We start from the raw sequence: 14,353 nt of genomic DNA, 5'->3' as shown, positions 1-14,353 counted from the left end.
CCCACCGGTCCAACCGCTGGGCGTCCCGGCGCGGGGCCAAAGGCGGGGCGGGGCGGGGCGAGGCGGCAGCCTTTAAGAGGCACCGCCGGTCGAGGCCGACCCAGACTCTGGCAGTCCCTGGACTCGCCATCGCCGCCGGGGACTCGGCAGCCCGGCAGCGCTCCGGCTCCTCCTCTCGCGACCGCCCTCCGCAGCGATGGACGGAGACGGTGACCCAGGTAGCCGCCGCCGCCCGGACCCACTCGCTCCAGCCCGGGAGGGGAGACTTGCAAGCGGTGGAGTGCAGCAAAGAGGGGGGTCACCGAGAGCGAGGGAGCCCCCCGAGACCCAGCACGGCAAACTCACCCAGGCAAACAATTGACACAATCCCAAAGAGCATAGTCCCCACTCTGGTATCTTGGTCTGGCGTGAGGCCCTCTGAGAGATGTCAGGCAGGGAGGGAGGACTCCTGGATCCCATTTACCCAGGAAATAACATTGGAGTCATCCCACGTTCCCACTTCCCAGTTTCCTGAGGGGCTGGGGGCTGGGACGCGTCTAGGATGGAGGAGGCGGCAAGCTTTTTTCTTCCACCAACTTCTTCCCTTTGCCAGTTCTGGTCCGTAAGCTACCTGAATTCCTGTGGGTCTCTCATAATTAACGGCCTCCCCCCATCCCAGCCTTCCTCTTGTGCTCCCTTGTTGGGGGAGGGCCTTCCTTTCACCCGGGCGGTAGGAAGCCCAGAGGAGACCAGGCCAGTTAGGAGGCAGAGTTTGGGGCCAGCTCTTGGCCTGTGCTCAGGGCCCTCTGTGTCTGCCCAGTCATCTTCTCTGGCACCAAAGACCCCCCATTCCCCCAACTCCCACTGTGCCCACAGGGATTGCCTGCTGAGTCAGGGTGGGATCAACATCACCCCTTTCTCCCCAGGCCCAGCTGAGGGTGGGCGCTGCTTGGGGAAGGCACTGGGATACCCAGCCCTGAAAATCCGGCATCCCAGGATCCCAGTCTGTGCCCCCCTTGCCACACCCTTTGTGGGGCCCCAGAATTGGCTCCTCCTTTTTCCCAGGGCCCAGCTATTCCCTGGACTCTGGGGCCCAATCCAGGTGAGTGACTCAGCCTCGGAGGCAGTGTCCAGGGGCCAGATAACTTTCCAACAGCAACAATGTGGGGAGTGTTGTGTGTATGAGAGGGGGTGGGGGCACGGTAATTGGATCTGGGGCCTCAAGTGCCAGGCCCAGGGCCAGAAGAAGGGGACTGGGTGAGATGCACCTTTCGGGGAGCATCAGGTGTCCACCGGGGCCAAGGCAGGGGTGTGTGTGGCGGGGGGTGGGGTGGGAAGGTGAGGACACTGGGCCCAACTCTCCAGAGAGCGGTGGGCAGTTCATGGGCAGGCAAGGTGGCTTCAGAAGTTGGCATTGTTCTCTCTGCCTCCGCTCTGTTCTACTAAGCGTCTCTGGGCCTCAGTTTTCTCTTTGCCAAAAGAAAGGGGTATACTCCCCATCACAAAGATGTGGCAAAAAATTATATACGATGAAGAAGGGAAAGTGCTGTGTTAATACTGTACTAAGATTCACTCAGTGTTTGCTGAGGACTCACTGTGTGCTGGGCTTCCAATCACCTGGGGGATCTTGTTAAAATGTAGATTCTGATTCATTATATCTGGGGTGGACATGCAAATTCTCAGTACAGGGTCAAACCCAGAAATAACTGGTTCAAAGCCCTGGCTCTGAGAGGAGGTAGTAAGCCCAGATCCAGCTCTTAAGGGGCTGACTGTGTGGGAGGGGCAGAAAAAGTTGCATGTGAGGAGGTTAAGGGTTGGGGGGTACGGGTCCTGGGCCCTCCCACCTGCCACCTCCCTGAGTGCCTGGCCTACTTCCATATTGCACCCCACTCCGGCTTTGCAGGGCCCAGCTTTCAGGAACTCCCCATCCTGGGTCTGTGAGGTGTGGCCTCCCCCATCACTCAGAGTAGCCTCATCTCCTCCCCACTGTTCCCTCCCCACCCCCCACCCCCCACACTGGGCACTCAGTATCTGCTTACTCAAGGCCGGCTGGGATCCAGGACACAGCGCCTCACCTCTGCTCACCTTGTGCAGCTTATAATGTCCTTGCCCCCTCTTTAGGGGTTTTGAGCATGAGCCCAGTCCAAATGGCATGGCACAAGATTACCCCCATTTTATAGATGAGGAACTTGAGGGCTAGGGATGGGAAAGAAGGGGTGAAGGAACCATCCCTTCCCAAGCACCTGCTAGATACACATGGTCACACTCCTGTGGCTGTCTGATGGACCGCTGCTGTGTCACTGGCCCCTGCTCTTCCTTCCCCGGCCTCAGATCCCATGTCCCCTGCCCTAATACTAACAGTGTGACCTTCAGCAAGTCACTTCAGATTTCTGAACCTGTGTGTTTTCATCTGAAAAGTCAAAATCATAACAGTGCTTACTAGTTCAATGAATTATGTTATCAGGGCTGTTGTGGTAGTGGTTAAAGGTGGCTCTGGAACCAGACTGCCTGGGCCCAAATCCAGACCCCAACCACTTACTAGCCATGTGATCCTGGGCAGTTTACCTCTCTGCTCAGTTTCCTCATCAATGACATAGAGACAGCAGGACAGAAATAGCAGCAACCTCAAAGAGATGTTAAGTCCTCACGGATTTAAGGAGTCCTGGTGGCACAGTGGTTAAGAGCTACGGCAAGGTACAGCTGCTAACCAAAAAGTCAGCAGTTTGAATCCACCTTGGAAACCCTGTGGAGCAGCTCTACTCTGTCCTATAGGGTTGCTATGAGTCGGAATCGACTTGATGGCAATGGTTTTTCAGTGGCTTCACAGACTTAAAGAGTAAATAAAATTGTAATGCTTAGAGCAGTGCCTAGCTCTTTCTAAGTGCCCAATAAACATAGCTGTTGGCAGCCTGCTGGGCAGGGTGCCAGATGCCAGGTACCAGGGGTGAAGCAGGGAGTTTCCCAGACCTAGATCCTGCCCTCATGGAGCTTGGTCTAGTCAGGAGAGAGGCGTTTATCACACCATCTCACCCTAGGACAAAAGCTAGCTAGGATGGATATGGCCTGTAATGAGAGAAGCCCAAGAAGGCTACCCTGAGACGATGACAGAGCTGGGCTCTCAGAGGATGGTTGGGAGGACTGAAGGAGTTCAGGTGTGAAAAGCTCATTAACCAGTTGCCATCTAGTCGATTGCACCTTATGGCAACCTCATGTGTGTCAGAGTAGAACTGTGCTCCATAGGATTTTCAGTGGCTGATTTTTTGGGCACTAGATTGCCAGGCCTTTCTTCTGAGGCACATCTGGGTAGACTTGAACCTCCATCTTTTTGGTTGGCAGTCGAGCACATTAACCAATTGCACTACCCAGGGACTCTGAAACAGTCCTTAGGACAATGCAATAGATGGATGCCATTAAGAACCATATCATCATTGCTGTTATCTGCTCAGGTATAGGGTTTACTGACCAAGCAGGGGAAATTGAGGCCTTTGAGGCCCCTCTTCGGACTTGGGGGCTGGTGCCTTGGGCCTCCTCTACTGGGCACCAGTCCTTGGGTTGTCTGAGCATGGGGGAGTTGGATACCCACCACGTCGCGGGTCTGGGGAATGGAGGGGCAGTCTGAGGAGTCACAGCTCCCTACCCGCCCCCTGCCCACAGACAGTGTAGGCCAGCCTGAGGCGGCGAGGCCGGAGGAGGTGTGCGCGGAGGAGGGGAGCGCAGAGGAGGACCGGCCCGAGGAGGAGGAGGAGGAGGAGGCGGAGGCAGCGGCGTACCTGGCCGAGCTGCCCGAGCCACTGCTGCTGCGCGTGCTGGCCGAGCTGCCGGCCATTGAGCTCGTGCAGGCCTGCCGGCTAGTGTGCCTGCGCTGGAAGGAGCTGGTGGACGGCGCCCCACTGTGGTTGCTCAAGTGCCAGCAGGAGGGGCTGGTGGCCGAGGGCGGCGCCGAGGACGAGCGCGACCACTGGCAGCAGTTCTACTTCCTGAGCAAGCGGCGGCGCAACCTGCTGCGAAACCCATGCGGGGAAGGTGAGGGGCCACCCCAGGGGGCCCGCTCTGCCTGGGTGCTCAGCTCCTCTTCTGTAAAGTGGGCCATCTCAGTACCAACCTGTTTGGCGGGTTAAATGAGATAAAGTGCTTGGCACAGTGCCCAGCACAGAGCAGCCCCAATAAATACTCCTATTATCTCCCTGGCTACCTGCCTCCACCCCAGCGCCCTAGGGGTCTCCTTCCCAGGTCCTTCTACCCTCAGTGAGCTGGGAAAGGACAGGTCCCATGGAGGAGCTTGTCAGGAGGGAGACTCGGGGGCAGACAGGAAGTGTCCACCATTCAACCCTCACCATCATCTGCCCACCCTGGACACCATTAAAGTTCCCCGTCTCTCTTGCCCCGCACTGTGGGAGCAAAAGCCACGCTCCCACGCCCTCAGCAGGGATGGGGTGACCAGGATGGCGCCGTTGTTTCCCCACAGAGGACTTGGAGGGCTGGTGTGATGTGGAGCATGGTGGGGACGGCTGGAGGGTGGAGGAGCTGCCTGGAGACTCTGGGGCGGAATTCACCCAGGATGAGAGCGTCAAGAAGTTCTTCGTCTCTTCCTTTGAGTAAGGAGAAGGTGTGTGGAGGGGCTGGGGCAGGGGGCATCCACTCCGTCTTGACCCCAATTCTCCCAGGTGGTGTCGCAAAGCGCAGGTCATTGACCTGCAGGCCGAGGGCTACTGGGAGGAGCTGCTGGACACGACTCAGCCGACCATCGTGGTGAAGGACTGGTGAGTGGCCGCGGGGCTAGGGCTGCTCAGAGAGGAGGGAGTGGGGGCAAATAGGAGCCGGTGCCCTGCCTCAGGGGCGGCTGCCCCCAACTCTAGGGGTCATGCTCACGTAGGCCAAGGGCCTTTGAGGAGTGACAGCTTCCGAGTTTTCAGGAGCAAGTGGAAATCTGCTCCTTCCCTCCTGAGATTTAAATGTTGGCGAGGCAAATACGTATATTTTAAAAAAATTGCGTATCACTCTTCGGTTCAAAAAACGTGTGTTTTTTGGCCCCAAGGTTGGGCCTGGTGGACCTGGACTTTAGGCCTGGTTGTTGGACCTTGAGCGAATCACCTCCTCTGTAAAATCGTTTTGCAGATAACGGTTTCTTTATCTGTAAAATGGGCTAATTGGTCGCACTGGCCTGCTGAGATTGTTGGCCTTGCATTAGAACGTTTGTAGAAGGCCCAGCCTATGGTTCGCGCCCAGCCGTGCTGAGGCCGCGCCCTCGATGCACCGTTCTCCCCTCTGGAAAGGTACTCGGGCCGCAGCGACGCCGGCTGCCTGTACGAGCTCACGGTGAAGCTGCTGTCGGAGCACGAGGACGTGCTGGCAGAGTTCAACAGCGGGCAGGTGGTGGTTACCCAGGATGCCGACGAAGGGGGCTGGACCGAGGTGAGCTGGAGGGGCCGGGCTTAGACGCTGGGGGCGGGGCTCGTGGAGACCCCGCCCACGGCGCGTGTGGGCGGGGCAGGGCTGGGACGGCGGAGGGTCGCACTGGTGCTGAGAACGCCCTTGGGGATCAGGGGTCGGTTCGTGCGCCCGCGTAGGGGGGCCTGGAAGCCCTGGGGCCTCCCAGTGTGACCTGCCTGCCTACCTTCCTAGATTTCTCACACTTTCACCGACTACGGGCCGGGCCTCCGCTTCATTCGCTTCGAACATGGGGGGCAGGACTCTGTCTACTGGAAGGGCTGGTTCGGAGCCCGGATGACCAACAGCAGCGTGTGGGTGGAGCCCTGAGTGACCACGCCCCTCAGCTGCCGGGGAGGGCAGAGGCCGGGGGTAGATAGGTCTTAATTTAGTCGGTAGCATTCTTGCCTCCCCTACCCCACTCTTCTCCCGACCCTTGCCCCCATCCCCCGCAGCCCCACTCCTCTCCTGCCCCTTGTCCCAAGCCCAGCCCTCCCACGCTAGGAGAGAGGGTGTTCTTTGGGTATAAATCTGCATATATTTGCATCTCATTGCTAGCCCGCAGCTAGAATGCAAGCTTTCAGAGGATGTGGGCCTGGGGTGGCCCTCACTGCTGTATCTCCTGCTCATCGCACAGTGCCTGCCTCTCTGTGGGTGCTCAATAAATACTGTTTGTCGAAGGAAGGAATGAATGATCACATGGATGAATGAATACCCCTTCCTTTGCTCACTTCCCGGTCTCCTGAGGGGCCCTGGCTCAGGCTGGAAAAATACTTGGTGAGGCTCCAACTGCTCCGGTTTCCAGGGCCCTTGGGCCTGTGTGGAGCCAGCCAAGCCAGGGCCACAGGGCCGGACAAAGGCCAGAATTGTGAGGGCCAAGGAGGGGCGAGCGGGGCCTGGCGCCTGGTGACACCCAAGCTGCCCAGGGATGGGGGGTGCCCTCCAGGGCTCCCTGCCCAGCGCTTATTCCAGGCCTGGCTGCCCCTCCCCGCCTCCTTTCTGAATGCAGGATGGTGGTGATGGCTGTGGCGTTAGGACTAGAATACAAATTCTCCTGGGCACAGGGGTGGTGTGTGGTGGGCTGGAGTGGGGCCCAGAAGGGGTCAGCAGAGCGTCCCTCTTGGTTCAGGCCAACTCATGCTCTCACTGGCCTGGTATTGGCTTGGATAGGAGCCATTAGCATCTGGTCTCTCATTGGTCAATTTCCAAGCCCTGCCCAGGGGGGTCCTTTGCTCCTTGCCAACCCCTGGCATTGATTCCCTTGGGAGGAGGGGCAGGAAAGTCAAGAATGTTGTGCCAGGCTTTGTGCCTCCTAGCAGCCCTCAGACCCAACTCCTTTCCAGGACTCCCAGCAGCTGGCCCGGGGGGTGGTTGAAGGTCTTGAAACACCTGCCCCCTCTCCAGATGGTGACCCATAAAATCATGGTGCTGCCACAACTTTCCTTTGAGCCTGAGGCCTGATGCTGGTCAGGTGGGCTTGCAGGGTTCAGGCTGCTGGAGCCTGTCTGCAGTTGTTCATTTGTTCACTCATTCATTCACTCACAATTCCTGGAGCCCCAACTCCTGGCCGGGCCCTGTGCAGGGCCCTGAAGTTACAGGAGTAAGACACTCCCACCCGAAGAATAGTCTGTCTGGCCATATGAGGATGGAGCCCCCTTGGAAGGGATGTATCTGGTGCCTTAGGGAACCTCTAGTCTAATGGTGGAGGCCCAGCCCCTGCCCTGGGGCATCCTCAGTCCATAGGTGAGACAAAGCCCTGACCTCAGAGAACGCCCTCAATCCTTCTTAAGGGTTTTCCCTATCTGGTGGGGGATGCACAGCCCACACTCAAACATTAGTTGCCATCAGTCAAGGGGAAGCACTGCGTTGCTTTGGTAGCCCGGTTTGTTGAGGAGCCAAGAAGAAAGAGGCCCAGATCAGTCTTCACCCCCCACCGCACGACCCTGATAGCTCTAGTGTTTAAGTAAAGGCAAGGCTGTGTGCTTTGGGGCATGGAGCTAGGATGGGCATGGGGAGAGCCAGAGCCTGCACTGGGCCATGAGAGGAGGCTGGACGAAGATAGGTGATGGCAATGGAAATGAAGGTCAGGAGTCTGGCCCTGGCAGCCTTCAAGGACTGTATGTCAGGGCAGTGTTGTGGGGGGCATGGAAGGTCCTGAGTTTGAGGTACCCACAGGGGGTCTGAGCATCTGAAGTTAGGTGGGCTGGAGGTGCCAATGCAGGAGCTGCAATGTTGTGGCCAGCAACCAAGGCCAAGGGTACTGTGAGGGCCTGGGAGCAAGTCTGGAGCGAGGCAGGAGAGAAATGCTGACTTTTGGGGCCAGGATGGGGAGGCAGAGCAGTCGGGGGAGGGGGATGGGTAGGAGGGTACAAGTCCAGCGAGGCCACCTCCAGCCAATGCCTTGGTCTCTGAGGAAGGAGCCAGAATCCCAGAGGCTAGGTTCTCTGTCTGAGGCTGCTGTGATCTCCCAGGGTGCAGAGCCCACAGAGGGGACCAGAGGGGTTTGGGAGGCAGGACGGTTGGATACGCCCATTCCATCTAGCTGGAGAAGTAGAGCCATCTGCTCCTGAGTTGGCGAAGGGCTGAAGCTTCAGGAAGCTTGAAGGCTCACCGTACACTGGGCACATCCTGTCATGGCCATAACCCATCGAGGGTTGAGGGGGAAGGGGACATTATCATCCCCCTTCTGCACATGAGGAGACTGAGGACAAAAGAGTTTCCTGGCAAATGACACACGCAGTAATTGGAGAAACACAAGTTCTAATCTAGGTGCACCTGGCTCCAGTGAGCGTGCTGTTAACCTCTCGGCTTTATTACTCTGGATCCTAGAAGGCAGAGCCCGGACCCTCGCGTGAACCAGTTGCTGTCAGGTTGACCCTGACTCATGCCGGTCAAAGTAGAACTGTGCTCCATAGGGTTTTCAGTGGCTGATTTTTAGGAAGTGGATCATTAGGCCTTTATTCCAAGGCACCTCTGTGTGGACTTGAACCACCAATCTTTCGGCTGGCAGCCGAGCACATTTACTGTTTGCATCACCCAGGGACTCTGAATGTTGTTTAAAGTCAAATATCAGCTTCCTTTAAAGCAAATGCTATGAACTGTCCAGCAGGGGGCACTCTAGGCTGTATCAGAATAGTGAGATGGCTGACCAGTTGGTTCAGTGGTACCCAAGCATCAGCTGGGGAGAGAGGCCTGCATGTCCCCTGAAATCCTTTCCACTCAATCAGATATTTACAGAGCACCTATTATGTGCCCTTCTGGAATTTACATTCTAGATGGAGAAACATATCAATGCAAATAACCAAATAAACGAACAAGATAATTACCAACATGATATAGCCCTTAATATACATATCAGGCACTATTATAATAGCTTTCTATATATTGAATTCTCATAAGAAACTTAAGAGGTGGGAACTATTATTACTCCCATTTTTACACATGAGAAAACTGAAGCACAGAGAGGTTAAGCAACCTGCTTCAGGCCACACAGCTAATAAGTGATAGAACTGGGCTTCTACACAGCCAGTTGGGCACTTGACGGCTTGCACTATGGTAAACGAAATGGAGAGTGAGGGTGGGGTTACTACAAGGTGACCAGGAAGGACCTCTCTGAGGAAGTGACGTGTGAATAGAATGGTGAGAAGAACCCAGTCATGCAGATATCTGGGGAAAGAGCATTGCAGGCAGAGGAATCAGAAAATGTAAAGACCATGAAAGGCAGCCAACGTGGCTGAAACTCAGTGAGCAAGGAGGGAATGGTTGATATAAGGCTGGAGATGGAGGCAGGCAACCCTGAGAATTTCCTGAACACCTACTGTGTGCTCTGCCTTGGGGCTAGGGGGCTAGATATCAGCAGCTGACAGTCTAGATGATGAAACCAGATTTCCTGAGAGTAACGGGATGATGATGACAACGACGACAACAGTAAGCATTGGGTGAGGACTTATGGGTGCCTGGCCCTGTGCTCAGCGCACAGGCTCACTTGATCTGCCCAACAGCCCTTTCTGGTTGTTATTGTTAGCTGCCATTGAGTTGGCCCTGACCGATGGCTACTTCAAGCACAATGGAACAAAATGCTGCCCAGCCCTTTGCCAATCCTACGATGGGATCCAGATCGAACCGGTTGTGATCCATAGGGTTTTCATGGGCTGATTTTCAGAAGTGGGTTGCCAGGCCCTTCATTCTAGCCTGTCTTAGTCTGAAAGTTCTACTGGAACTTATTCAGCATTGTAGCAACACACACATCCACTGACAGACAAGTGATGGCTGCACAGGAGGTGCGTTGGCTGGGAATCCAACCCAGGTCTCCCACGTGGAAGGTGAGAATTCTACCCCTGCACCACCTCTGGTTTGTACAGAACCTCTCTGGTAGGTTCTGATATTCCCATCTTATAGGTTAAAGAGCTAAGACTCAGAGATGTTGGGTAACTTACCAAGGGCCATACAATGAGGAAGTAGTTGAAGCTAAGTTTTCGGCTCCCTATGGTACAAAACCAGAGATGAGCAGGTGCCAGGGGACAGAGCAGGTGGAGAGGCTGGCTCCAAGTAAGGAGGAGTGGGAAGAGTTGGCAATGACAAGGAGGCTAGAGCGCTCCCATACGCAGTGTTACCTCACGCAGAAGGAGGGGGTGCTAGGTGTTTCTGAGAAGTTCTGGTTAAGGGGACTGTAAAAATATATTCTCTTTTATTTCTTGGCGGAGCCCTCTATTTAATCATTTTGCAATGGGTAAAATTCTCGTTTCCTCTTTCTTATTCATTTACCTTATAAATCTGGAATTTTGTATTAAAAAAAAAAACAAACCAAAACTCAAACCCACTGCCTTTGAATTGATTCTGACTTGTAGACCCTGTAGGACAAAGTACAGCTGCCCTATAGGGTTTCCAAGGCTGTAAATCTTTATAGAAACAGACCGCCACATCTTTCTCTCAGGGAGTGGCTAGCGGTCAAACCATCGACCCTTTCGTTAGCAGCCAAACGCTTGACCACCGCACCACAAGGGTTCCTTGGATTTTCCTATGCTGTATGTACAAAAAAAGTATGTGTTATTTATTTCAAAGAATGGTCAATTCCTCTAACCGCCACTAGGTGTCAGCACTGTCAAGGGAGTCCAAGGCTGGCCTAGTCCTGCCCAGTTTCTCCCCAGAGGAAGGGGGACTGGGAGTTGTAATTTGAATCCAGACCTGTGTCTCTTTCCATTGCCAGTGGTGGAGTCCTGGTTCTCAGAGGCTGGGCCCTCTGCTCTGCCTTGGGGCCGCCCTTTACCCCCAGAGGCTCTTGAGAAGCATTTAGGAGGCTGAATCATTGGAGGCCTGATCCCTAAAAGACTAGGAGGGGCTGCAGGTCCCGAAGATTTGGGCCCCAAGTGGGTCTGGAGTCTCAGCCCTTGGCACACCTTGGCAGAGCCCCAGGCCTTCCTCCAGTCCCCTTGCCTGCAGTGAACACAGAACACCCAGGCAGATCCAACCCTGATCTGGTGAAATAATGGTTTTGCTATTTTTTTCTCTGTAGATTAAACCTAATCTTGTGTTGACTCTGCTGAACAAGGAGAATAATGAAGAAGGTTAAGATGAGATGGTATTCATTCTCCTCTAACAAAAGACAATTAATTGTCAGCAGGATTACTGCCCTGAGCCTCAGCAGGTGCCACCACACTGCAGACAGGGCGGGGCAGGGCTGGGGTGCAGCTCCTAGTGCTTCAGCTGGAGTTGGCAGGGGATGCAGCAGGAGTGATTTCAGTTAGCTGTAAGGAAGGACTGTCTGGATGAGGGAGGGGGCTGGTGCCGAGGAGAGGGATGTGAAGAGCGTGGAATCACTAAGACATGGAGGGAGGCCAGGGGATTCCTGGACCACCCACCCATCTTCATCCCTAGCCACCTGGGCCCCCCTCTGCCTTTCTTCCCTCAGGGGCATCTGTCTCTTTGGGGCTTTTCCCAGCCTTATGGGCTCCATTTTGATGTTACTGTTTTTTTTTTTTTTTTTTTTTAATTGAGCTTTAAGTCAAAGTTTACAAGTCAAGTCAGCCTCTCATACAAAAATTTATATACACCTTGCTATATACTCCTAGTTGCTCTCCCCCAGTGAGACAGCACACTCCTTCTCTCCACCCTCTATTCCTGTGTCCATTCAGCCAGCTTCTTCCTGCTCTGCCTTCTCATCTACACTCCCAACAGGAGCTGCCCGCATAGTCTCATGTGTCTACTTGAGCCAAGAAGCTCACTCCTCACCAGTATCATTTTCTATTTATAGTCCAGTCCGATCCCTGTCTGAAGAGTTGGCTTTGGGAATGGTTCCTGTCTTGGGGTAACAGAAGGTCTGGGGACCATGACCTCCGGGGTTCTTCTAGTCTCAGTCAGATCATTAAGTCTGGTCTTTTTATGAGAATTTGAGGTCTGCATCCCACTGTTCTCCTGCTCCATCAGGGATTCTCTGTTGTGTTCTCTGTCAGGCCAGTCATCGGTTGTAGCCGGGCAACATCTAGTTCTTCTGGTCTCAGGCTGATATAGTCTCTGATTTATGTGGCCCTTTCTATCTCTTAGGCTCATAATTACCTTGTGTCTTTGGTTTTCTTCGTTCTCCTTTGCTCCAGGTGGGTTTGGCGTTACTTTTGATAAATGAATCTGTATGCAGGGACTTCGGCCTCCTCTCTGCTGTGATTTCCTTTCTCCTGTCCTCTCCCAGGAATTAGGAAAGCCACCTTCCATGGTTAAGAGCATGAATTCTGAGACAGAGACACTTCGGTTGCACCTGGCTTTTTACCTCATCTGCAAAATGGGACCTGCAATCCCCACCTGCCGACCTGTTTTGATGTCCTAGGAATAAGGCATCCGAGGCTCAGGGCCCAGCTCTGGGCACCTGCCAGCTTCTCTGCACAGTAAGGTGGGGTTGCTGGTGCGCTGGTCTGATAACACGGAAGCTGCTGTTGTTGAGAGGTGGGCGAACTAAGGTTTGCTGAGCCCCAACTCCATCTCATCAACTCCCCACAGCAGCCCTCTGTGGGAGGCTTGGTTTTTGTCACCCTGATTTATTGAAGAGGAAACCAAGGCTCTGAGAGGTGAGGACTCTTGGCCAAGATTGCAAGTCTATAACCTGCAGAGAGCTGGCTGGGACCAGGCCTGGGTCCAAGGGGCTCCCAAGCTTGTGCCCCTTCCCAGCACCATGTTGCTTCATGCCCATGAAAGGCACTCAGTAAATACTTAAAGAATGAATGAAGCACTCGTCAAATGCTGTTTCTGGTCCAGTAAGTGCCTGTTTCAGACTCTCCCACATCTTAGTAACTCCCCGAAGTAAATGGATCGTGCGTGATTTGCAAAATTCTTCTTTGTAATTCTTGGCAACTCACCCATCTTACTACTGCTATTAAGAAAAATCCACCCTTCCATTCAGGTCACAGAGCTTGCTTCGTTTACTTGGATTGATAAGGTTTTATTCTTTTCTGAGCATGGCAGAAGTATCTGCCAGGTCTGCACTTTATAGTCCCTGATGTCTCACACCTACTGAATGCTCACTAGGTGCTAGGCATGTGCGTAGCACGTGTGTTGTTTTATTTACTCCTCCTGCATACCTACATTCTATTATCATTCCCATTTTAGAGACTCTGATAAAACGGACGCTCAGAGAGGGGCAGACTTTCCCAAGGTCACACAGCTAGGCCTTCGAGGAGCTGGAATCCACCTGTGTTCTCTGTCTCTCCGTGAGGGTTCAGGTCAAGCAGGTGGGGTTTTCTGTGTCTACAAATGGTACATTTAGGCTTAGCCTCAGGGACAGACCTGTGGTTCTTATGTGAAAGCACTTAGCATTCAAGCATTTATTGAGCATCTTCTGTGTGCTAAGAAGTCCCTGGGTGGCTCAAGCCGTTAAACACAAGACTGCTAGCCAAAAGGTTGGCATTTCGAACCCACCCAGAGGCTCCTAGGAAAACAGACCTGGCGACTGGCTTCTGAAAGGTCACAGCCTTGAAAACCCTATGGAGCACAGTTCTACTCTGCACACGTGGGGTCACCATGAGTTGAAATTGACTTGATGGCAATTAACAACATTCTGTGTGGTAGGGACCTTGTTATGCTCCGAGGATACAACTGTGAGCTTACCAACTGAAGGGAGGAAGTAGAACTGAATTCCCAGTTCTGATCCTCCCTGGCTGTATGACCTTGGCCAAGTCACTTAACCAGTCAGAGTCTCAGTTTCCAAATCTGTGAAATGGGGGTGTTTATAGTACCTACTTCCTAGGGCTGTTACGACCGTCAAATGAACTACTTGTAAAGCACTTAGAACAGTGTTAAGTAAATACAATGAACAAGCCTGGCAACTACATTCTGGTTGTAAAGGATGACGGGGAAGGCCAAGGAAGGGCAGCAAACATAGAACGTGGTCAGGGAAGGCTTCCTGGAGGAGGTGGTGAGTGAGCTTTTGGCCTGAGGAGCAGTAGGAAGGTAAATTACTTGCCTTGCCAACTCTTAGTTTCCAGTGCTGTCAGTAGGAGCTTCTGTACTAACTGGTCTCTTCCTGGGCTTATTGTTGTAATTTATCAATGTGCTAAGCACCATAGTCACATCTGAATTCGAATAGAAATTTCTCTCCTTTGGGACCTGTGACTGAGGGGATGAGAACAGAGGGTCCTGAACAGTCTCCAAGATGGGAGGACAGGCCTTTAGACAGAGTGGGCGGTGGGCGGGGAGGTCTCCAGCGGTGTAGAGTGTAAAGAGGCCCTCGAAGCTTTCATAAAGACAAAGATGTCTTTGAAAAAAATAAAAAGAAATAGCAAGAGGGAAGCAGGCAGAGAAAAAGATTTTCTCAGCTGATGTTTTTCAGGGAATTAAATCTTGTTTTTTGTCACTACCAAGTGGAATAATCCAATATATTAAAAAGGAAGGCTTCCCCACCTCCTATTTATTGCTGTGACTTTGACCTAACAGTCTCGGGTCTGCATTGGAATCAAACCATCCC

General features: G+C 53.5%; 1 protein-coding gene across 1 annotated transcript; it reads left to right on the top strand.

Moving 5' to 3' along the window:
• The first annotated feature begins 88 nt into the window (after positions 1 to 88).
• Positions 89 to 6,081, top strand: FBXO2 (F-box protein 2). Its single transcript, XM_049877920.1, has 6 exons — positions 89 to 218; positions 3,634 to 4,002; positions 4,445 to 4,574; positions 4,644 to 4,739; positions 5,253 to 5,391; positions 5,602 to 6,081. Exons 1-6 carry the CDS (start codon positions 197 to 199, stop codon positions 5,734 to 5,736), a joined length of 891 nt encoding a protein of 296 aa, XP_049733877.1. The 5' UTR covers positions 89 to 196; the 3' UTR covers positions 5,737 to 6,081.
• Positions 6,082 to 14,353: the final 8,272 nt, after the last annotated feature.

The sequence above is a fragment of the Elephas maximus genome, chromosome 3, assembly GCF_024166365.1.
Source record: "Elephas maximus indicus isolate mEleMax1 chromosome 3, mEleMax1 primary haplotype, whole genome shotgun sequence".
NCBI lineage: Eukaryota > Metazoa > Chordata > Mammalia > Proboscidea > Elephantidae > Elephas > Elephas maximus.
This window is presented reverse-complemented; position numbering and strand designations above follow the sequence as displayed.